Source organism: Teleopsis dalmanni, chromosome 1 (genome assembly GCF_002237135.1).
Source record: "Teleopsis dalmanni isolate 2A chromosome 1, ASM223713v2, whole genome shotgun sequence".
NCBI classification, from domain to species: Eukaryota; Metazoa; Arthropoda; class Insecta; order Diptera; family Diopsidae; genus Teleopsis; species Teleopsis dalmanni.
The window spans coordinates 127,441,746-127,467,003 of record NC_051846.1 but is presented as its reverse complement, the minus strand read 5'-3'; the positions used below and the strand labels follow the sequence as shown (position 1 = coordinate 127,467,003).

Sequence of the window (25,258 nt, the reverse complement as noted above, 5' to 3'; positions counted from 1 at the left end):
TTGCTTCGTAATCGCTTAGAGTTTCAGAATCATTAGTTTTATTTATCAGGTCATTCACGATTTCAATAATATCATCAAGTTCCAAAAATATTACTTTTACTGCTTCGATTCTACTCTCTAACGCCTCTGCTGATCTTTGAGTCCGACACTTCTTTAAGGAGTCAACCCAAATGTTTAGGACTACAATATTGTTGTGGATACCTGGATCCCGTGGTACCAGATTCACACTTCCGGTAGGGTGCCGCAAGTAAGACCCACTCACTACTATTTACACTCTAATGTCGATTTCATTGGACATTGGATTTCAGTCGCCTCTTACGACAGGAATACATTCTCTCCCTTTTCCCGCGAGGTATTGTCAAATATAGACAGGCGCATATTACTGTTTTTTTTTTTGCTGAACTGCCTAAATCAAACTATGCCTACCGCCTGTTAATGTTTTTTAAGTTGAGAATCCTTACAATACCACATTTCGTGTTTGGATTCGAAACTCTGGTGCTGAGCAAAAAGTAATCGCCGTAAGAGTGCTTTTCCGCCTTTGAAAAAAAAGTTGTATGGATGATTATCGGCCACATATGTGAGAAAAAAAGATTCCGGAGATGCTATAATTATAAACTGTTTGTAATCTAGTTCGAAGCAGTCGTGAGCAGATTTTATAGCTCGTATTAGTGAAGGAGTCGTTAAACTATATCTGCTGGATATTATCGTAAGCAATAGCAATGTTAACGTGATAATGTCTGCGTTGGTAGGATAGCATAGATCAAGACACTTGAAATCTAAGGATGCTTTCGAAATCGTGATCGGTCAAGAAACATATTGGTAGAAACCAAGACTCGTTGTAGTGCCATTTTATTATGTCATTATGGTTTTCGTCTACGTTTTTAAGTTGTTTAGCAATATTAACCGATGTCTTTAGGCCTAAAATCAGCCTTACATAATTATTTAAGTAATATATATATTTCTTGTATATATCAAGAAGAACTTTGCAAGGAAACTGCCTGTATATTATATATACATAATGTATATAAATTTATTATTAAAAAAATATATAACTTAATAGTAATTCTTAGCTAATTCTTTTCGTTGTTTCAAAACCCAATTTATGTTATTTTACATGTAGTGCAAATATCTTTTTATAATAGAAAACCCTTCAAAATGTATACAACAAAAAATATATTTGAAGATGTTAATGTCAAATAAAATAAGTAAATTTAATGATAATATCAAAACTGGTTGTATTTTACATGTTAAATTTTAAAAAATTAGGTTCATAAATGAAAAAAAAAAAATATTTATTAATTTAGTAAAAACTAATATACGAGTATATAGTGTGATGAATAAAAATGTCAATAACAAAAAAAATTCAAATAAAAAATAAATGAAGTTATTCAAACCAAATATTATATTACTTATAGAAACTACATTTTAGAGCGTTTATTATTATGCCCTTCAATACCAATAATGCAACGAGAGTTAACATCATTTACAGAATTAGTACTTATAACACCTGATACTGCAGATGTGCCACCTGGACTGAAAACAATTTCGCCAGTACTTGGACGTTTTCGATTGGGCGAATGTACTGGTGATTTTTGTTTCAGACACTCAACGTCATCAAATATAACTTGTGCACCACCTCCACATGTGGGTATAACATTCCCCTTGTAGAGTTTTGTCTCAACATCACCATCTGTGTCTGCCTCCTGTGAGACAAGGCAATATTTGGTCGCTTTATGACTAGTAAGATCTTTCATTTCAGCTAATTTTGTAATTGATTTACGATTTTTGAGATAAGGTTGCAAAATTGTACCTAACGGTACAGGATTAGGTGCGCGATGCTCAATCCATCGTTCGCCAGTAGATCTTGAACGTCGATGACGACTATTAGCAGCAGCTGCACCCTAAAATATAGAAACCAATTAGTATACCCCCCTTAATGCATTCGGTAAATATTTACCCGAACATGTCTGGGTGTATAATACGTATCGGTGCGCGTTGTAGTTACTTGAACGGAATCAACAGGTGCTGATGCTTGCATTGTGGACGGTGTTTTCGCTTCGAATAAGTTTTCGGAACTATTAGAGCGAACCAAGCTGGCTATATTTTCAGACTGTATAATATTAGATACCAGTCGCAATTTTTCATCCTTTAAACGCATTTTTTCTTGTAGTTTAGTTCTCTGTTCCCTTAATTTTATTTCAAGCTCACGATCCTTTTTATCACCTTCAACGGCCAGCTTCGATTCAAATTTTTTTTTCTGTTTTTGTTGTTCTTTATCTTTTTGTGTCAACAAATTATGTTGTTCATTTAATTTTCGAGTTAAATCATCAATTTGTCTTTCACGTTTACTAACTTTATTATTTAGTACATCAATTGAACTTTCGTGTACTCTAATTTTATTCTCTAACGCTAAATTACGTTCACGTTCCTGTTTATAAGCTGCTTTTATAGAAGCTAATTCTGTTTGCAATGACAAATTTTCTTTCTCAACTTGCATTAAATGCAAGCGGAAATTGTCACCTGAAAATAAAATATTCTTAACATCTATTTTTAGTTTACAATAAAATTAAATAACTTACATCTATTTTCTAAATCACTGCTAAGTATTTTACGTTTTTCTATTCTTTGTAATAGATATTCCATTAACTCTTGTATAGCTGCATCACCTTCTGGACTGTCAATCTTATAGTTTGGAAATCCAGGTCCAAGGGTATAGACAAGGCCAATATCGACATCCAACTTTTTAGCTTCAGTATTGCCCAAATCATTAAGGTTATTTACAGCAATTTTATATAACTTATTTGCATTTCTACGACCAGGTGCAAAACCTAGTTCTGGTTTAATAGGAGTGGCTCGAGCTATTTGAACCTCTTGTGTCATTTCAGCGAATTTCATTACTTGCTTTAAAAAAAATGAACAAACTAATTTATGATTAAATTTATGATTAAATTTTAGGTTTACCATATTTTCATCATAATCTTCCGCCCGCGGATTCACACACACAATCATTGAGACCAACCCTTCACCAGCAAAATAATTTTTAAACATATGGGTTATTTTTGAATCTCTGTATGGGATCTTTTTAACTGGTACTCCAGTTGCACTCAACTGATTCTCTCTTAAATATTCCAGACATGTACGTAATGTCATTAGAGAATTATTGATGTTACCAGCTTCTCGCAAACGCACACCTGTGTTTTTAGTTCTTGAGCATCGTTCGCTACCTGCTAAATCGACTAATGATAGCTGACTAATTGTTATTATACGTTTGTCTTGTACAATATTTTCACCCTGAAAATCTGTCGGGGCTTGTACCAAACGTATATTAAATACTGAATGACTTCGGCTCGACTCAGCATTAAGTATTGTGTGACCCATTCGTTTACGTTTTTGTCCTGTATGAAATGCCTCCAAAGCTTCTTCGACAGATTTGATTTCTATTTCAGTAACTCCATGTACATACATATTACTATTAGAGTCCTCTCGAATAATTTTGCATTGCAAAGTCCTTAATTTAAAATAAACATTTAAGAGAATATTACATACAATACTGATATTTTAACTTACTTCTGAATGCCACCCTCTTCCAACAAATCGTACACGCTATTATTATATATTTCTACGTATGTTATAAATATTGAATACATATTGTCTTCATCGATTCCTTGTATGGGAGGCACGTCACATGATGCTTGCGATGCAATTTCAGGGTCTGAATCCTTACGACGTATGCCACCACGATTACTGGCAAATCGTTTATTCATTTCAGCTTGACGTTCGAGCAGCGCATCTGCCTCCGACAAAATTTCAAAACCATTTAAACGATCTGGCTTAAATATATATTTTTTAGTTTGATAATCTGCTATAGTTTTAAATAGCGTGTCAAGACAACGTGGCATAACACCACGGTGGCGTGAGTCGCCAGTCATTGTATATGTCTTTCCACTGCCTGTAACGCCGTAAGTAAATAATAAACTATTCCGCCCTTTAATTAAATTCTCCACTAACGGCTGTGCAACTGCAGCAAAAACGTCATTTTGATTGGCTTCTGGTTCGAATACATGCTTAAATATGTATTGCATTTCACGCTGCGCTCCTTGTTTGTGCAATATTTGGTCAGGCGGTGTTAATACAACGGTCGTACTATTTTTAACACGAATACTTGATAGGTCCGCACTTGATTGTAGTGGACGCACTCTACAAAACACATTTACAGGATCTTTAATTTTATTCGCAGAGTTTACCATCTGTTCCGTTTGTTGTGCGCGACTCCTTGGGGTTTTCGGAATGCACCGCAGTGGTGTACGCGCTGTGCTGTAATATTAAACACAAGAAACTTTACATAATATATTAATAAATTTATAAATTATTACTAACCAAGTTTTCATTTTGATCTTTTTTAAAGTTCTTTTGTTTTAACTTTCACAATACATTCGCTACGCAACTAACAGTTTCCACATAAATGCGTGCTTGAATCGCTTTAGTTCAGTTATTTTGAACACACTTTGACAGCTAAACGACGCGGTAAGATGGCGTTACTCTAGTAATGACGTGTGGGTTATATAGAATTCAGCTTTGTGAATTATTCAATTATTGTGAATTGTTACGGTAAAACACCACAAAGAGTATCATATTACAATATATGGTAAATAATTATAATTTTAGTACAAATTAGTATATGCTATGAAAATGTTATTGCAGTCAATATAATAAATAATATATAATAAATAATTATATATTTAGTACAAATTAGTATATGCTACGCAAATGTTATTACAGTCAATATAATAAAAGGATTCATGAACCTTTATTAATATATATAAGCAACACAAATTTATTTAAATTTCGATAAATAAGCAATTTTTTCAAATGTTCATCACATCACATATAAATAAAAAGTAATCGGAAAGAAATAAAAAAATATTATTTGTTGAAAAAATTGACTTAGTTTACTTATTAAATTAGTTTAGTAATCACGTCTTCCTTTTTTTGTAAATAGTACAAAAATAAATATTTGTTACCATTAATATAAGAAATGTGAGAGACGTTTAAAGCCTGATTTCTTAAAATCATTGCAGACGGTTTGTCATGCATTTTGAATGTATCAGTAAAATATACTTGTGAGCATTTACACAGATTGTGCTGAAAATGCTTGATAAAATATCAAAATATTTGGATTTTTATTTCATGTTAGGTCTGTTCCACGAGCTACTCGTAGTAACTTTGAGCAACACTATATTTACACAAGTGAATTCGACCAGCAAATTTTCGAGTAAATGAAAATGATCTGAGAGAGCGTAACATCCCTGTCGAAATCTGAAAATGCTATACAGACTTTACTCGTATATTTCACTTGAAGTAAAATTTGTTTTGATTTTTGAATCACCTGTTGTAGTTTGAATTTAAATTTTTGTATTGTTCTCATCTCACTAGCGGCACTGGTGTTCTCATTAGATTTTACACAAAGCTGTTCCATGGAAATCTGTGTAAAAAACGTAATTTGGCACTTTATTTGTGTTACGTTCTTAGTTTGTACTTTACTTGTGTTTTACAGATACATTATTTTAATAAATTGAATTTTTCGCTGATCTTTTAGCTGTTTCGAGTATTGTCAAATACCCAGCATCAGAGCTCTTGAAAATAATTCTTGTATTTAATTATTCGTAAATAATTTTTTTTTAAAATTTCAAGATCCTGGAATCATGCCCTGCCAAATTTGAAGCTCAGAGTCAGCGCTTCTTAACTAACTGATCAAAAGCCGTACTTGACTTTTTTTGTTCGCACATGTTTCTGGAGTTTTTTATATATTTAGATTCAAATATTTTAGTATTGATATTTATTTATTTATCATTGATGTATTCATATACTTATTTATTTAATTATATGTTATAATTTTAAAACTAATTAATTTTTTTTGCCACTACTTTTATGACACGAGTTAAATTCCGTAAATAATTATTTATGTATATACAGCCATAGTCAAAAGTATTTACACAACGAAAGTTTTTGTACATATTGCATAGAAACATGTTTTTATTGTTGTTGTTGGACGTCAGTTGCCAAAAATTTTTTTGTTTTCACTTAGATTTATTTATGCAGAACCAAATAAAAAAAGAATTAGAAAGATAACTGTTCATTTGACAAAAATATAAGCAACTGCGCTGATGCTTATTAGTAGTCAAAAGTATTTACACAAAATATTAATTAGCATTTATTCTAGGATTTCGTTTAAGTAAGTGCAGTTGTTAGCTTTTGTCACAAACTACACAAGTGTAGAGATTTCAAAATTTTAGAAATTATTCAGGAAAATGATAAAAATCAAGGAATTATCAGTTGAAATTCGATCTGAGGTTGGTACTTAATATAAGAGTGGGATTTCGGCGACGAACTTAGTAAAGTTATGCAAAATTTTATATAAAACGGTGTAAAATCTAGTTAAAAATAAGTACACATGCGAAAATTTAAAAAATTTGAAGAGAACTGGGCAGAAACCTCCCATGAATCAAAGGGAATGCAGAAGATTATTAGGAGTAGTCGTAGAAAATCCTACAATAAGTCCTGTCAAAATAGCAATGTCATCGGAAAAGTTGAGTGGCAAGATTATTAGTGATGCTATACTACATCGCAGGTGGAAAAATATTAATATCAATACCTATGTGGTGCACAAAATAGTCAATATTACTCTAACGATCTTATTAAATATTCTCTCATTTGCTTTAAAGTATTTTAAGTAACCTATACAGTTTCGAAACAATATGTTATGAACAGATGAGTCTGAATTTCAATTCTAGGGTTCATTTGATAACCACTCCATGCATTTTCGACAACGCCAAAAGCATAAAGCAGTGCAGCTACTCAATAGATTTGAAGGTGGCACGGTTTTGTTTTTGGAATGTCTATCAAACAATGCATTTGGAGATTTGGTACCGAAAAATGGCACCTTAAATCAGTCCGGTTATATTGGTATTTTAAATAACCATGTCTTAACGTCAGAAAATAGACCTTTTCCAATCAATAACTGGGTTCTACAACATGACAATGCACCATGTTATCAAGGATGTGGACTTAATCCAATTTTAAAAGAGTTAAATCCTACTGTTTTTTTATAGCCTGCACAGAGTTCTGGTCTTAATGTCATTGAATATGGTTGAGACTTTATAAAACAGCAAAATACTATTAATAAAAATCCAAAATGTAGTGATAGCATAATTAAAATAGCGAATATTCGGTCCAAATTGATTCGCAGCTGGATTCGATCAATTCCAGCTAGATTACGGGCCGTTATTGATGCCAAAGGTGGTGTAACCAAATATTAATTATATTAATTAAATAAAAATAAAAAATTTTTTTAAAAATTCATCAATTAAGAAGAAGAAAATGAAATTAACGTTTTGTGTAAATACTTTTGACGCAAAAAAAATGTGTGTAAATACTTTTGACTACTAATAAGCATCAGCGCAGTTGCTTATATTTTTGTCAAATGAACAGTTATCTTTCTAATTCTTTTTTTATTTGGTTCTGCATAAATAAATCTAAGTGAAAACAAAAAAATTTTTTGCAACTGACGTCCAACAACAACAATAAAAACATGTTTCTATGCAATATGTACAAAAACTTTCGTTGTGTAAATACTTTTGACTATGGCTGTATACACATATTGCGGTTTTGCATCACTTTTGTATAAAAATTTAATTGTTTACTTGCGTGCGATTAGCACGATTAGCGTAGCAATTAGCAGCTGGTTTTGATTTCACCACGAAAGAAATAGAACAAATCAGCTTTCTATCACGAATTACAAAGAATAAAACTTTTTTGGAAGAATTTTGTGCCAAAATAGCACAAATCCCCCGTTAGGGTCTTACGGTTGATCTTAAGACTTTTAACGATCTTTGCCAGAATTGCTCTGCAAATACATAATTTTTTGGATCGTATGCAATTGTCACTCATTGTCTATATCGGAAATTTAATAAAGTTCCTATAGTTCCTACAGATATACGGGCAGAAGTAGTTCTAAGCGAACGGTCAAAAACATTAAGCTCCGTTGGCAAGGTGTAGCAGATAATCTTGAAATATTAACGCAACGAAGTTATTAACGATAAAACTATTTCTTTGAATTTACCATATATTATAAAACATCAAAAACGTTTCGATAGTATCTTAATAAGTCAAATTGTTTTGTTTTACAAATTCTGAGTCTCTATCTTTAAATTATTATTATTAAATTAAATTCTGTTGTATGAATTTTGACATAATTACATGGAATATTTATAGACCAAATGTCTTGAGAAAATGCTGTTGATGTGAAAATCGGAATAGAATAATAGTTAAGGATGTTTTCTTTCAACTGGTGCAATCAGAGAATGGCAACTTATAGCTTTAGCAACTTTTAAAATTTAATTCACGAATACAGACTCTTTTCTGTATGAGTACCTTAAAAAGAAGGAAACCACATAAACCAATCATGGTTCTTAATAGACAATATTCGAGCCACATCTGTATTATATCGTGCATATTGTAAGTTACTTCTAAATATAGACACTTAGTCAATAAGTTTCCCTTTAATTTCAGAAGTATTGTTAAAAAAATGATCACATTTGAAGTAAAGAAGAGCTAAGAGTAATTTATCTGCTACCGATGCTCTTCATTTTAGTTGTTTTAATGGACTTGCAAGAATATAGAGCCGTTCTTGTTCAAAAATGAAAAAGTGTGGAATATCACTGTCAATGGCCACGGAAACAGGGTCAGCATTAACGATATATTATTTAAAATGTGAGTGCATTGTCGAAAGAAATTCACTCTTTAGGGCTCTTTAGAGATCATAGAGTTATTAAAGCAAGTATTTGATGATTATATTGTTTTTAGAATTGGTGCATGGTCTCCTTTGTTGGCAGCATTGGTGTATGTGGACAGGTAAACAATTTTAGCTTTGGAAACACTGTGTGCACCAGTCTTCGTGAACAGTTTTAAATTTTGAAAAAAATTTGTAAAAGATTGGGAGTTCAAGAATGTGATTTAGAAGTTACTTCCATGAAATGCACTGACTAATACTTTTTAGTGATTAATGTTATGTAATTATCTATTGAAAAACATATTTGACTTTTGTTTATTTTTTTCTTACAATTTCAAATCTTAACCCTCTTCAACAAACACCCTATATAATAGAAAGCAGAGTTTTATTCTTCAAAAGGAGTTGTGCAATCGCAAGCATTTTTATTTGAAAGCTACTTCCTATCAGCTTAGATACGTTTGTTTTGATATATCATATGGCTTTTGATACTTTCACAATCAAATGTATAGTTCCGTTAAAAATTACATTTAAATTGCAAATTGTATACTTTATAAAAATGTCTGCTGTATGGAGAAAAAACATTTTAAGCACTTGTTTGAAGTTTTCAACGGAAAGCGTTCTGTTAGAATTCTAGAATTCAACTAATTCAAGTATCATTGCTCTGAAATATTCAATTACAGTTTTGAATTGAATTTCAAATAAAACGTTTTATGCATTGTTAAAGTCAGTCCTTGGAATTAATTGCAGTACGTAGGCTGTCTTTAAAGTCTTGCGCCTAGACAACACTATGTATTGCTAGATGAATTTTGACATTTTTTTTCGAAAGTTTGACATTTCGTGCAATGATTTTTTACAATTTTCGATGGGGTTTAACTAGAAAAGAATATATTGATCAACTGAGTTGGACATTTGGTGATAAAACACCACTTCCAGTGGTTAAAAAACGTTGGCTCGAGTTAAATAGCGTGGTTGTCGTTTTCGCCACAAAACAATGCAGTGCGAGAAGTGATTACATACCGGAAGATAAAGGCATCCTTGAGCATTAGTGGGACCAATATACATTCAATATTAAATAAACATTTAGCTGTTTGTTTCCGTTAGAATCCCCATAAATTGAGAATCGTTTAAGAGAAGGCACGTTTTGATTGGTGCAACGAAATGCTGATAAAATACGGCCTAGGTAGCTCAAAACACGTATATGATATTGTGACAGGCAATAAACCATATTATACGCTTATGAGCCCGAAAAAAAACGCAATCCCGCGTTTGGGTTTACCACAGTAAGCAGAATTCAATAAAAGTTGTGTGCAGAAGGAGCAAATCCACGCAAATGGTAGCATGTTTTTTCAGATAAACTTGAGAGTAGAATCAACCGTCAAAAGAAGATCATCCCCCATTACGACAATGCGGGCTCCCACACATCAAGAGTTTTTGAGCACCCAAAACGTCGAATTGACGAATCATCCGAATTCTTCTTGTTCTCATACATTATGAAAAAAAGGCGTGTTGAGCATTTTTCTACATCCGAACATGCCGTTGAGACATTCAAAACCCAGGTTTTGGAGATACCATATTCAAAGTGGTAAAATTGTTTCGCAAAATGGTTCAATCGAATGGAAAAATATATTGATCATTATGGAGAATACATTGAAAAACAATCAAACCATTTTTATTTACTAAGCACTATGCTTTCATTGACAGGTTTGATAGACCAGACTTAAAAGGCAGCCCCCGTATCTTTCAGACTTATATTATTTGCACATCTTTACGGCTAAATAGAAGTAAGGAGAATAATTTCATATCAATTAGTTACAAAATGTAGGTTAAATAATAAATATGTAAGAGTAATACATATTTTGCAGCAATATTTTTTTTTATTTAAACCTTTGAAATAAATAATTTAAATTTTTTTTATCTTTTGCATTAAGAATTATTTAATAAAAAATTCTACAAATTTTAAAAAACTTCATAAAAATACATTACATTCAACGTGAGAATTTTATACTATAATTTAAAAATACCATTAAGTCGAAATAATTTCAAAAGTTTGACATTATTGAAAGAAGATTTTACAACAGACATACTTCTGAATACAATCACTATTTGCCGAATTTAAATACTGACATCATGTTACGCATTAGAGCTGGACCGTTCCAGTAGCCTTTTAACATCATTTGCCAATAGAGTGTAGGCATGAAGTCTTTCTTCATAATGAACATTGTGTACCGTTCTTTATTTTGTGGGAATGGGAACGTTTCTAGTGGTGTCAGATTATAGTCAAACTCTGCTAATATACATTTATTATAACCGGTAACTAATGGACATGATGCATAACCGTCGTATATTCCTTTCAGAGGTTTGCCATTTAGAGCGGCAATCATATTGTGGTATACGACAGGAGATTGTGCAGCTAAAATTAAATTAAAAAAAAATATTTAAAATAAATAAAACAGTAAAATAATGTAAATAATATATACTTACCAGCTGCGGCGGCTGTTTTTGAATTTGGAGATGAGGCACAGTCTCCTATTGCAAACACATTTTTATATGTAACATGTTGCATTGTGTCTTTATCAACATCTACAAATCCAGCTTCATTTACTAGTTCCTTGCATTTTGCAAGTTCATCTAGTGAGCTCATTGGAGGGACTACATGTAACATATTGTACTGTAAAAAGGATTAATTTACTATACGAGTACAGTTTTGTATTAACATTTGTATTTACTTTTTCCACAAACGTTTCACTGGGGTTGTCAAGATTTTGGAATATTGCAGTGTCTGACTCCGGTTTTATTTCGATTAAATTTCGTCGCAAATTAACTTTAATGTCCCGTTTCTCAATAATTTTCCATAGTGCATCCGCGTAATGCTTCACACCAAAGATAACTGGTAGAGATGTGTTATATATGACATTTATATTTTTTCGTTTGTTGAGCTATTAGAGGGTTAGGAATTAAGACTTAATTAAAGAAATTAAATGAATTCAAAAATCAAAAAATTAAACGATAAGTGCTTCTCAGGGACTAGAAACATTCCCACTATAATAGACCTTTGTGACAAAAAACTAATCTAAAAGCAAATTGTAGTTAGGTTATTTACTTAATGAAGATCAGCATATACTTTGTACAAGATTTTTTGATTTGCTACGGATCAAAAGATCTTACGATAGTGACGTTCGTGTACGCAGAAAAGCAGATATATGTAAGAATATATGTAAGAATGTTACAAAAAGTTCCATATGATATGTTAAACTAGTATATTTGAAACTAGTTTAAGATAAGATCACATGTTTAGGTGGTATATTAAGTACTATAACTCTTGAGCAATCTTTGTTTCTATTCTGCTAAGGAAAGGTGCTTATCTGCAGGATAATGGAATTATCACTGCCTTTGACTGACGATTACCTAAAATATTGTATAGAATAGAATAATTACGATAACCTAAAAAGTTAGGGTTTTCAATTTATAAAGTTAAGAAAAAAAAAAGATATTGCACAGTTGTGAGAAGCATCAATCTGAATTCAACAAATCGTTATTTTGCGATTATATACGTCGATGCTCTAAAACAACTATTGTCAAAATTTTAACATTTGCGCAATAAAAGTTGAATAATATGGCTGGAACGAATAGTCTATCAGAATCACTAAGGATATGTTTCCATTAAAATACTTTTGGAAGTTTTCTTTAAATCATATTAACAAGGAGAGTAGTTTACATTTAAAATACGATTTTTAATCATTAAATCTGTTTCAAATGTCGATCAATGAGATTAGTAAATTAGGTACATACTTTTTGGATAACTCAAATATTCGGTCAAATTGTGATAAATTGAAGCTCAATTCCAATATTATTTATTTTCGATTAAGTTTTTTGCTGAATCTTGATTAATTCATGAATAGTTGTGATGGAATATGCTATTATCACGGATGATGAATGTCGATTTATCAATATGTTGCTTATCACCTTATGATATATACCACACATGAACTCAACCATGCAGTGGAGTATACAGAGATTCATTTTAAAGCGAAGGCATATTTGAAAACTAATTTAAAGATTACCTATATGAAAACATTCAAAATAATTTATTATATTTAGCGTAAAATGGTTTAAAAAATTTTGAACGCTCAACAAATTAAACATTTTGGATAAAGTTTCACACAATTTATAACAAAAGTTACTATAAGTTCTTTATCCAATTCTTACTTTTGTACCGTCACTTGTATTCGTCCAAATGTAAAGGAATCCATAAGTTGACAATTCATTAGTCAACAATCCTCTTTTCAATACAAAAAATTGTAAATTAATTGTTTGCTTTACACTTGACCTTATAAATTAAGAGACCTACTGTGGACAGGAAGTTGGGTACTAAGCTGTATACTATCATAAACTTAGTTATAGAGTGTGATATACAACAAATCCAGAACATTCAGAATGAACATCTCAATGCCATATGTATATTTAAGGTCTTTTTTATTACACTTAAAACTCACCTTTCGGAAATAATGTTCCGCTATATATAAAATCTTTTGCGGTGCTCCCGGACACTTGACTGGTGAACTTGGATACGTAAAGATAGCATTACCATCTTCAATATTTCGTAGGCATTGATACGTGCGGTCAACATATTTTGGAGAATAAATCGAGCAAACTTTGCCATTAGGAATTGAGAGCGCTTCAACTAACCCCGGAATCTGATAGTAAATAATTAAATTTAATATCATATTACAATTTTAAAACAATTTTAATAAAATAATGCATTTGTAAATTTACTTTGTCGTAATTTAGTTGTAATCCTGTGGCAATAAGGAGCATATCATATCTTATGCTGGTACCATTGGCTGTCGAAACGGTGTTATTTTTTGGATCGAAATTTACAGCCCTATCTTTTACCCATCTCACTTTTTTGGGTAAAACATTAGCCATCAGCTTATACGAATGGTCCAAACGTTTCATTCCGCCTCCAATTAGTGTAAACATAGGCTGATAGTAATGTTTCTTTAAAGCGTAACATATATAAAAGAAGTTATAAGAATATATTTTATATAAAAGAATAACTAAATAAATATTACATCTGAAGGTTCAATAACGATAACATTGTCTTTTCCTAGTTTGGAGGACAGCTTTGCGGCAAGTGCACAACCGCCGGCACCGCCTCCAACTATTAACACATTACATCTGTAAAAAATAAATGAATGATAATTATAAAATTAAATAATTTAAATAGAATACTTCTTCCTTTCTTTGTTTTTTTAAAGATTAGGTTCAAAGTATAGTGCAGATGAAAATCAAAAAAAAATTAGTATCACGGGTGTTCGAAAGGAATTGTGCTATTGGTTTCAGTTGATGTGCATCAATATGCAACTACAACCATACCTATTCAAATATTGCCATTTGCATCTCCTCTTGACTTGGCGCCTGGGAAAATTATTTATTATTAAAGATCAGTACAATTATTGTATAATCAGAATAATGAGCTTAAGTCTATGGACTAATACAACAAATATATTCTTATCACTATTATGATGCGTCTAAATTCGTAATTACAATTAGTTCATAGGTTCAAATGCAAATCAACGCAATTTAAATATAAAAGCAATACAATTTTTAATCTAAAAACTAAAAATTTTTAAATTATAAATTAACTAATAAATGCAATATATATTAACTTTATGTGCTCTCCCAAATTTTTTGGAGTCAGTATAGGTTGTCTGCTATTGCAAACATCGGACTTAACCATAATACGTTTATACGTGGTATGGAATTGTTACTAAAATAATTTTTTTATTTAATAGTGCACAAATACAAAAATTAATTATTAGTGGAAAATAAATAGTTAAGATAGTTTTTTATAACGCGGTTTAAACAAATAAACATATTGCAGAAATTATGTTCGAAAGGGAAAACATAATTAAATTATTGGTTAATAAGATATTATTTTGTTATAAATTCCGATCATTAATAAGCTACAATATTTTTTTTAAATTAAAATAAAAATCCCTAGTTTCCAGTTTCTTCTTAAAAAACAAGTTCAACAATTTAAGAATATTGTCAAAAACATTATAGTATATTTGGCATCAAATATATACCACTAATATGTATTACATGGAAAGACCCGTAAAAAATATTGCTGCGAACCATATAATAAAGTTTGTGTCCAAGTTATTACGTATAACTTTCTAGGTAGCAGAAAAAAGAGGCAACCTATGTTAACCTGAAACTGAAATCTACGTACAGTTCGCACAACTGAGAAAATATTCCAATACTGCTAAAGTGTGATATAGCAGAATCAAGTCACTAATAGGTAAAAATCATAGGTAACAAAAGCATAACACAAAAACCTTTCTCTTACCGGCAAACAAGACTTAAAAATAATAATAAGGCCAAAGTAGTCTAATAAAACTAGTCTGGGTTTAAGTCTGGGATAAGATCGAACATTGCCTTTGACAGTACAATATTAATGCAAATTCAAATAAAAATACTTTGAAATATTTTATAGATCATTAAAGCTAAAAGTTGGCACAATTCTAATTCACCCGCTTTCAAATAGTTTTTTATTTTCACTAAAATTTAAATTCTAGTACAGACGTTTAGATTCAATCTAGCCGTTCAAATAGAAAACTTTCTATAGTTGTTCAAGCAGAAGTGCATTCCTTTGAATTCTGTGCTATAGAATACTAACATGGATTAAATGATATTCGGATAATCAAGCACCTATAAAACCTGTTCAATTTGGTCCGGCTTTCCAAAAATTTTATATTTTAGCTTATATGCACAAAGAAAACTATGCACAATGATACAGCTAATAATTTCGCATAGGAGAGAATGTTAAGTTCCCTCTAGAACCCGATCTTTTCTATATCTTATAATATCTACTTAAGTGACATAAGTAAATAATAATTATAAATTTAAATCATTTATTAATATTAAACACAGATTTTTTTTTATTTTTAAAGACATTATTAATTAATTAAGTTATTAGGATTAACTTAATTAATCCTAAGACTAAGATATTCTGTAAAAAGAAGTAAAGATAATGTAGCGAATGTTTTTTTATCTATTAGTGTCCTACAGTTTTCAGGAGATTGGTACAGCAATAAATGAGACCACAAAGCCTTAGGTTCGAACTATTTATTATATATAACATATATGCTTTTTAACAGCACTTTATTAAAGTAAAGTAAAATTTATATATAAATAGGTTTCTAAATGTATCAAAAGTGATTTGAATTGTTTTAATAAAATCTATGAAATGAATTAATGCTTTGCATTTTCATCTGTCGTTAATACGCCAACATATATGGTTATTCAGTTTTGAGGTTAGAACGAAATTAAGAAAATGGCCTCAATTACGTTGAAACGAAGGCTGAAATTAAGGAACATTTCAAATGCATCTATGCGTAAGATAAATTGTAAGCAAAAGATAAAATTGAGATAACGAAAAGAAGACATTTTTTTTAGATAAATGTCAGTGACAGTTAAATTTAATAAAACCGGGAAAATGTTTAGAAAGTAGTGCAAATTTTTAAATTTGAATATAGAGAAAAAACTGTAAATATTATTAATTTAAAATAGAGTGAAAAATAATAATTCACATACCTGATATTCACTAAAGCTAATAAAACTATTGAATGTTATAATAATATACTTTTAAAATTTCCCAGATACAAATGGTGTTTGGAGCATGTAATTTTTAACATTCGATTTGTAAACAAATAACATATGATTTCTTTAATTTATGGCAGTATAAACACTTTCGAAATTAACTTAATTTCATTTTTACGAAATCAAGGAAAAAAGATAACGAAGCCTTAGGTTCGAATTATTTATATCACAATTTAATGCTTTTTAACAGCACTTTATTAAAGTAAAGTAAAATTTATATATAAATAGATTTGTATACCTATCGAAAGTAACATGGGTTAGTTTAATATAATATATGAAAAGAATTAGGGCTTTGCATTTTCATCTGTCGTTAACACGCCAACATACAGGCAGAATAAGAAAAAGATAATAAGATGTATTAAGATTAGATAAATAATTTTCAATTATTTATATTTTGCTTCTCCTACTCGTTCACGAATCTTAAAAGTATATTCGAAAGAAAGAGAGTTGGATTCAATGAAAAATTGATTATGAAAATAGAGCTTTTTATTTTCATTAGAGGTTAAAAACGAATACATTGGATTCTTTTACAATATAATGAATTTAATGTCATAAACGTTTCACCCAAATGCATCTCAAGGTAATATATTGTATAATTAATAGATAATAAGAAAGTGGCGTAAATATAAGTGCTTAAATTAAAAATTCTCTTATTTAATTAATTAATGAATATTTATATGCAGTATTTAAATTAGTTGATAATTTTAAGTGCGAAAGAAGAGATTTTAATAAAGAAGGTTACATAACATATATATAATATAGATGATATTTTCATCTATTTTCAAAGCATAGATGATATTTTCAATAAATGATATTGTCAAATTGTTCACATTTTTGTGTAATACAGTGGCTTTTATATGTCTTCACGTTAAAAAGAACTCACATAAGAATCAAACTTATGTCTCTAATAAATTAACAAACTTGTATTTTAAACATAACTTTTGTATACCTTGTATATTATTTAATAATTTTTAATATTCATTTCTATTGGATTTCATTGTCTTTTCAAAAAAAGACACTTAAAGATTTTAAATCACTTAGATTAATATGAGATTAAACCTTTTTTTTTTGGTTGTATAGTCAATATATTAATTTTTTAAGTGAAATATGATATGTTAAGATATTAAAAAAACAAAAAGCTTAGATAAATATTACAGAAATATTCATTGAAAAAAGTTTATAGTACTTGGAGATAAATTTTCTGTAAAAGTAATCTGCCTAATGTCGATAAAGAATTTATATGAAGTGCTTGTTTCAAATACTCATTACATCAACTTAGCTTATAAATTAATGACGATAACATAATTAGCATAATTATTTATATATAATTATATAAGCTTATATATTTCATATATTACACATTCTCTTATTTTATTAATTATATACAAGAAACTAATTTTTAAATTGTAAAATTTAAAGTTTCCTATTTTCTCATTAACATAATTATTTTGTTCTTGAAAAAGTTAAATTTATTTTACATTTCAGTTTGTGTTAAAAGATTTAATAATAAAATAAGAGATTATTTATTGATTTTTGGTCTTGGCAACATACCAGAGCGGTATAATACTATTAAAAGGCAACCTTTATCAATTAATTTCAATATAAGGTATTGTATTAATTGTTATCGATACACAAATTTAATCAATCAAAAACTTATTAAGTATTCGATCGCAGCGGCTGATTATAATTTATGCCATTATAATTTTTTTTTAACTTAATTATATTTGCTTTGTGTTTGCGTTCGATTGGTATAAATTTTGTATTAAGTAAACAATTAGAGGAACACCACTTAATTTTTCTAGGAACGCCAATAGTTATAAAATTACTTTCTACGAAAATATAGTTATTTTATCATTATCTTTTTTGTTTATATAATATACTACCATTTCCCTGAGCACTACATAGAAAATTCGGGCATATAATTTTTTAATTATAGCACTTCCAAAACTAATGTATGATCATAAAGCTGTTAGCACGAGAAATTTAACAAACTTAGAAATGAGTATTAAAATTTAATGAAAATTATTAAACGAAAATTTTGTCAATCAAATATACTCTATTCATCACAACAGAATTTATGTCCAATTTTGCTTCAATATACATTGTGACCGAAAAGCTTTCGGAAATTCTCATTTAAAATTCGCGCGCTGTATATTTTCCGATATTTTAAGTTTATGTAGTTTGGCAGCACTGTCCTTAATTACTATGCCAAAAATGAGCGCGATCTGTCAGACAGTTCGTTTACGGCAGCTGTTGAAACCAGTTCACCTCAGTAGGGCGTTGCGAAAAAAACAATGGAAAAAAATATTGAACAAAGAGTTTGCATCAAATTTTGTGTTTCGAACGAAATTTCGTGTGCAGAATCGTTGCGAATGCTACAAAAGGCTTATGGGGAATCAGTTTTATCGAAAACTCAAGTTTATGAGTGGTACAAAGCCTTCCAGGACGGTCGTACGACCGTCGAAGACATTTCGCAACGCACTACTGAGGTGAACTGGTTTCAACAGCTGCCGTAAACGAACTGTCTGACAGATCGAGCTCATTTTTGGCATAGTAATTAAGGACAGTGCTGCCAAACTACATAAACTTAAAATATCGAAAAATATACAGCGCGCGAATTTTAAATGAGAATTTCCGAAAACTTTTCAGTCTTAATGTATATATTACGTTGTTCTGGTATTTTTTTCAGTTTGTTTCTAAACAAATGCTTTTAATTTGCTAACGTTTACTACGTTGTTTATCATTTCATTAATTCCATTTTTTTACATTTCCTATCACTAAACCTTTTCTTGCTCCATATTTTTGGTTACATTTTAATGTTTTTAGATAATAAAATGGAAATAAATATCAGGATATGGTCAGTGGCGCTGTGGAGTATGCATCATCTTATCTATAGAATAAAGTCAGACGAAAAATTTTCGAAAGAGTCTTCGAAAAAAGACAACCTGATGATAAGTATCAGTTTCAAGGTCCTTTAAAGCGTACTTTGCGTAAAGCTTCAAATTAATAAACATTTGAAAAAATTAAAATTGGTATATGAATTAAAAAATTAAATGATATAATATTTGATTGAATTATAAAAGTATCTATACACGGATATAATAAAAACTAATTGAAATGTTTTATTTTAATGTAACTTTTAACTATAAAGCGTTTCCAGAAATTATAAAATATAATTTAACATAATTCTAATTGTTACACACATACATAAAAAAATAAATATTGTAAGTGAAGATATGTCAAGATTCAAATAAAAATTAAACGGAATAAATTGTGGGTTGAGTTGAAAACACAATAATCATAACAATTACTTTGACATTAGCTCGTAAGTCGCACTTCTTAAAGAATCTTCCATAGTTTTTTAACCTGTAAGTAAGCCTAATATAAAATTGATATTTTAACAGGGCATCTCAATATGATTGATAGAATTTTACATATTCAAGAAAAACAAGCTTGCTTATAGAATATATATAGCAGTGATTAAATATTTATTCAAAATGGTAATATCAGAATGCATATATATTTCTGCATCCCTTTAAAATTAATTGAAAGAACCAAAGAGAAACCTACTAACACCGTATTATTGTTACATATCAAGACCAATGTCCAAGTTTATAAGAAATTTGCTGAAAGAACAACGATTTAGCAATTTTGAAGATGTCAGAGACTACGTTTTGAGCTAGACTGCTTCTTTAGACTGCAATATTTTATTTCTAACAATAAATATGAATTTTACTTTACAAATAATAAAACTATACATCAAAACTATACATTTTTCCACCTTTTTAATTTAAGATTTTTATAATTCAATTATTACCAAATATTAATTTACATTTGTACATAAAGCAATGCTGTTTAATTGTTATTAAAAAATTGGATCTATACTACAAGACAGAACGCATCTATAATTTTATTTACATTCCATTATGTCAAATAACCTTTTCTTTATATGCAATTTCAATTAGAAATTTTTATTTTAAATTTGTTTTAGTAATTAGCGTTAATGTATTTATATACAGAAAAGTGATATACCGACTATAGAGTACAGGCAAACTCTTATGATGATCTAGCACTTTTTTTTGTTGTTTATTACTATTTTTTTATGACACAAACAAAATTTTGTTTGAAATACGTGTTGCTTTTTAAGAAGCTCAAAAAAATGCTCGTGCCAGTTGGTACCTATTAATAAATTATGGCAAGTAGTTTTCCATTCCAAAACAAAAATTCGTACACAAAGCAAAACAAAAACAAAAAAAAACAAAACAAAAAGTAGAATTATCATAAATTATTATGGTAGATAGAAAATTAATCAGATTTTTATTTTTATTTCGTGTTTTAATCAAGTGTTATCAAGTTTATTTGCCTAAAATGCTGCAAACATTTTTTTTGATAAAGAATTTGTTTAATGATGTATGACAACTGATCTATAGGATATACATATTCGAAATATTTCTTATTAGAAATATTTGCAACGTTAGATAATCTACAGTCACTTATAATAAAGAATCTCCATATGAAAAACGCTATAATAAGCTTGAAGTTTGAAAAAGCCATTTTTATTATTAACTTCTATCTGACCTATTGTTTATGCATGTGAAAAATAAAATGCCATAGATCATCTCTAAAAAAAAAAATTATTTGTGATTTAGTTATTGACGAAACTTATAAAATCACATAATTCCTAAAAGCAACAGTGAGAACCGAAGACCGGATTTAGCATTAAATGACGAAAAGACTTAAGTGTACAATCCTAATTAATATAATTAAAAATTAGGCTCATATAATTTTTAATGACCTTATGTGTAACTATAATACTGGTCGATTTATTTAAGTAAAAACTTTTCTTCATGCTGTTTTCAATCGCAGCACAGAATGTATTTAGTTTATTTAGAGGAGGATGATATTGAGGAACCTATTTTTTTACATATTTCCTGTTCTCTACACATTTAGAGTAACGACTCTTGAAGATGAACATATAGGAGAAAGCTTATATTGTATGTGAGACACTTATTTTTTTCAAAATATAACTTGCTTCTTCCCTTTTTCTTTAATTGTTGAAATGGAAGTTAGTGCATAAAACATTTCTATTCAATAGTATCTTTGATGACTTGGGTGATTCACTGTACCTAGTATGCGATTGAAATATGATAATGAGTTATTTAGGTGATTACAAATATAAGTTAAAAGTTCAGTTTATAGAAGTACAGTTCGAGATATTCAGTTGCTCTAAAAATAAATGTTCTTGTAAAAGAGACCTACATTTTTATAGTATAATAGGACCCATAGTTAACTGGAACTGTACTGTCCGTTTTCTTCATAACTTTCACATATTATTCTCTATAGACAGTTTTAGTATATCGAATTCTCCAAACAGCAATGATTTCCGATGCCAAATAACATGTTTTCTCTGGATAGCACTCAATAGATGTTTTAATAGGAAAGAAAATGAGACAATGTTGTGTTAACAGTAATAAAGACTTAAACACATAAAACTGCAACCGCAACAAGGGATGAAATCATTGAAATTAAGTAAAAAAAGTTGGACCGAAGTATACAAGTGCATTAGCATTGAAATTCGACAAATAAGATGGAACGAAGTACACAAGGATAGATGAAGATATAAATTTACTGCGGAACTAATATAAATTATTTCATAACATAATTACTAATAGAGTAGAAAATACAATATACTCAAAAAGATTTAAAAAAAACTAAAAAGCATTTGATAGTGGTAAATATATAATTTTCGAATGAAATATTTCGAATAAACATTGATAGTCAAAACAGACTGCGATTTATGTTAAAAATAATCGATAATTAGAATAAACGCACTTAAGACATTAGACAAAAGGAAGCAACTAACTAGAAATCTCTTCTCTGTGGAAGAACGGTGGATATAGGATATCAGTGATGGTTTATTTTGATGACATACAAGTATAATATCGGAATATGTGACGGAAGATTAAGGAACTACTTGGATGCGCTGAGGACTTCTGTAACTTTAAGTAACGAAAGAAAAATGATACAAGATTTATGTTAAAAATAATCGATAATTAGAATAAACGCACTTAAGACATTAGACAAAAGGAAGCAACTAACTAGAAATCTCTTCTCTGTGGAAGAACGGTGGATATAGGATATCAGTGATGCTTTATTTTGATGACATACAAGTATAATATCGGAATATGTGACGGAAGATTAAGGAACTACTTGGATGCGCTGAGGACTCCTGTAACTTTAAGTAACGAAAGAAAAATGATACAAGAGAAGAAGTACACACTGATCGATAATCGCACTCATTAGTACTTCCGAAAAAGATTAAAATTTCTTATATGTAAATATATAAATATATAAATGTATTGATATGCGTATTTTTATTCTTATACTACTTTATTTTTTTTCTATTTAGTTTTTCATATACTTATTTAAAATTTTTATAGAAAGCTCATGTATTGAAAATAGAGTTGTGTGATCTAAAAGTAATGCAAAAACATGTATACGTGCCTAGCAGATGTTCTACTTCACATTCTGCACATTTAGATACATATGTATGTATGTATGTTAAATGCAATATTAGTTTTTAAAGGCATTAGAAATGTAAAGAACATTTTTTTGAGTTATGAAAAGCGCGAAGAAGAGAATGAAATGATTATATACAGTAAAGGAGGAATAGCGATTTTAGAGTAATCAACTTTGTTATTTGCTTTTAATGAATGTACTATTTAGTCATTCATGTCAAATACCATTTTTTATCACTGCCCATGTATTATATATACAAATAATCCAAAGTGTTGAGAGATAATTTACAGTGAATCAAAAAAGTTTAGGGACAGCAAACGTTTTAATTGTTAATAAAGTAACAATAATAATATATAATAATAACAATAATAATGTATAATAATAACAATAATAATGTATAATAACAATAATGTTTGCGTTACGATAATAATTGTTAAGTGCAGCTCATGTCGTGGATATATAGAGGTGATTGGAATGTAAGATCTCGTGTTTATAGATATAAAAATATATATAAAATGCTTTATTCAAATATTTTGAAAATTAAAATGTAATTCCTAGTACAGATAAGTTGGGTTTAAATCGACAAACATGTATATACTATTAAACAAACAAATTCAAACATATTTTTCATTAATTTCAGGAATGAGGTGTTCTTTATTTTGAATAGCAGAAAAAATCACTTTAGTTGTTAGATATGAATTTACTATAAAAGTATGTTGAGTCATAACTTTGTCCGATTCGGTCAATTATGTCAATTATACCATGATCTCACTGGTCTCATTTAGGCAGTTTAGCTCATTAAAGCCGGTAATAAGAATAATTTACGCTACAAAGAGCTTTTATATAAATGAGAAAAATGTTGAAAATAAATTAAAGGCAGTCCTTAAAAATAAATTTTCCACAAGCGATATGATCAAAATTTGATACATATGTTATATGTATTTGTCAGATGTTTTATATGTAAAATGTAAAAAAACATAACTAAAATAATTCTGTAACTCGAAGTCTTCATAAGCTCAACATTTTCTTTGAAAAATGGTACTTCGAAAAAGTTATGGAAATTTTACTATATTTTAAACAACATTTTTTAAGGGTGTCTAAATTTTTGAAAATGAAAAATATGCCCTTAAAATAAGAATTAATTTTGTTTTAAATATAAAGTATAAAATTAATATTTTTTCTCTAAAATCTTATTAATATTTTTTATTTCATGTTTTATGGAAAAATGTTATTGGGAAACAAAGTTTGTAAACGGCTCTGTACCTAAACTTTTTTGATTCACTGTATATAAGAATATATAAAATATATCTGTATACATAATAGATATAAAAACAGTAATAAGTGTATATAAATAATTGTAATTATTTTATCGCTTTCCTTAAAACTTTCACATTAAGGTTTAATATATTTTGATTTATGGGTTAGAGTTCCTTTGGGTACAGGCATAAATATTAGAATTTATGAAAATTGATGTACACGCAATACACTTGAGATATCGAAATGAAAATTTTAGTTAATTAAAAATAAAAATAAAAATGGATTATGTACAAGTAATGAGAGAAATTGTCTTATATATTGTTATGGTTGAATGTTTTTAAAAACACTGCAATAGAAATAAAAAAACAAAAAATTAACAAAAATAATGCCACTTAAATTGATCCGAGAGAGAGAGAGAAATTGTTAAAAACAACACAAAGTAACAACAACTTTTATAAAACAAAACGTATTTCGCTTTCATTTACGAGTTCATCAAATCATAGCAGGGAGGGAGGGTACGGACGTGCAGGCATAGAAACTTTTTTAGTGAATAAAAAGCATTTGAATGAAGAATGAAACATGCAAATTAATCAATTCTTTTTAAGCAGATAACTTATGTTTACTCAAAAAAATTTGATTAAAGTTATTATTAAAAAATTTAATTTATATTTAATTTAACAATTGTATTTTCAATATGCAGCAATACAGAAATTTAATTAACAAATAAAATTACTCACTCTTTCTTTTCCGCCGAGAGCGCTTGTGTAGTTGAAAAATTTTTGAAAGTTGCACTACACAGGCAACGACCGGACAAACTAGGCAATTTGGTTGAAATAACTTGGAATAAACTCATTTTACTTTTAATTTTTAATTCAATTGATTAAAGAAATAATTTATTTAATTTATAATAAAACTAAATATTAATTTCACATGGAACAGGAATAAGAAAAAAAAAGTTTAAATGCTTGAATTAAAACTAACTCGCTTCACTTCTGACGAGTACGTCTTCTTTCATTGACGAAATTGTCC

The 25,258-nt window shown here is 29.1% G+C and overlaps 3 protein-coding genes across 4 annotated transcripts in view; 1 reads left to right on the top strand and 2 right to left on the bottom strand.

The window, feature by feature from the left end:
* The window catches only part of LOC119666025, a gene marked incomplete at its 5' end in the record, with an annotated part of 335,995 nt that overhangs the window by 299,354 nt on the left and 11,383 nt on the right, over positions 1-25,258 (top strand).
* Positions 1,367-4,568, bottom strand: LOC119668497 (kinesin-like protein KIF23). The gene is made up of 6 exons (XM_038078028.1): positions 4,378-4,568; positions 3,568-4,314; positions 2,962-3,508; positions 2,580-2,901; positions 1,958-2,520; positions 1,367-1,901 (listed from the first exon to the last, which is right to left on the bottom strand). Exons 1-6 carry the CDS (start codon positions 4,386-4,388, stop codon positions 1,419-1,421), a joined length of 2,673 nt encoding a protein of 890 aa, XP_037933956.1. The 5' UTR covers positions 4,389-4,568; the 3' UTR covers positions 1,367-1,418.
* LOC119668502 (sulfide:quinone oxidoreductase, mitochondrial-like) lies at positions 10,706-25,258 on the bottom strand. 2 transcript variants are annotated; one of them, XM_038078034.1, is made up of 8 exons: positions 24,967-25,258; positions 14,165-14,206; positions 13,861-13,966; positions 13,562-13,786; positions 13,282-13,482; positions 11,515-11,724; positions 11,270-11,456; positions 10,706-11,198 (listed from the first exon to the last, which is right to left on the bottom strand). In XM_038078034.1, the coding sequence occupies exons 1-8, from the start codon at positions 25,080-25,082 to the stop codon at positions 10,888-10,890; spliced, it is 1,398 nt and encodes a 465-aa protein (XP_037933962.1). In that variant the 5' UTR covers positions 25,083-25,258; the 3' UTR covers positions 10,706-10,887. The 2 variants fall into 2 exon arrangements, with proteins under 2 accessions (XP_037933962.1, XP_037933963.1); XM_038078035.1 differs by lacking the exon at positions 14,165-14,206.

Excerpts from the sequence above, each read along its gene's own strand:
- LOC119668497 (XM_038078028.1), bottom strand. Across the intron at positions 2,902-2,961 it reads AAGATTATGATGAAAATATG|CAAGTAATGAAATTCGCTGA; the intron begins GTAAACCTAAAA and ends TTTTTTTTAAAG. Across the intron at positions 1,902-1,957 it reads ATACACCCAGACATGTTCGG|GGTGCAGCTGCTGCTAATAG; the intron begins GTAAATATTTAC and ends TCTATATTTTAG.
- LOC119668502 (XM_038078034.1), bottom strand. The coding sequence starts at position 25,082 with ATGAGTTTATTCCAAGTTATTTCAACCAAATTGCCTAGTTTGTCCGGT. Across the intron at positions 14,207-24,966 it reads CTCTCGGCGGAAAAGAAAGA|GCGCCAAGTCAAGAGGAGAT; the intron begins GTGAGTAATTTT and ends TAATTTTCCCAG. Across the intron at positions 13,483-13,561 it reads TACAACTAAATTACGACAAA|ATTCCGGGGTTAGTTGAAGC; the intron begins GTAAATTTACAA and ends ATTTACTATCAG.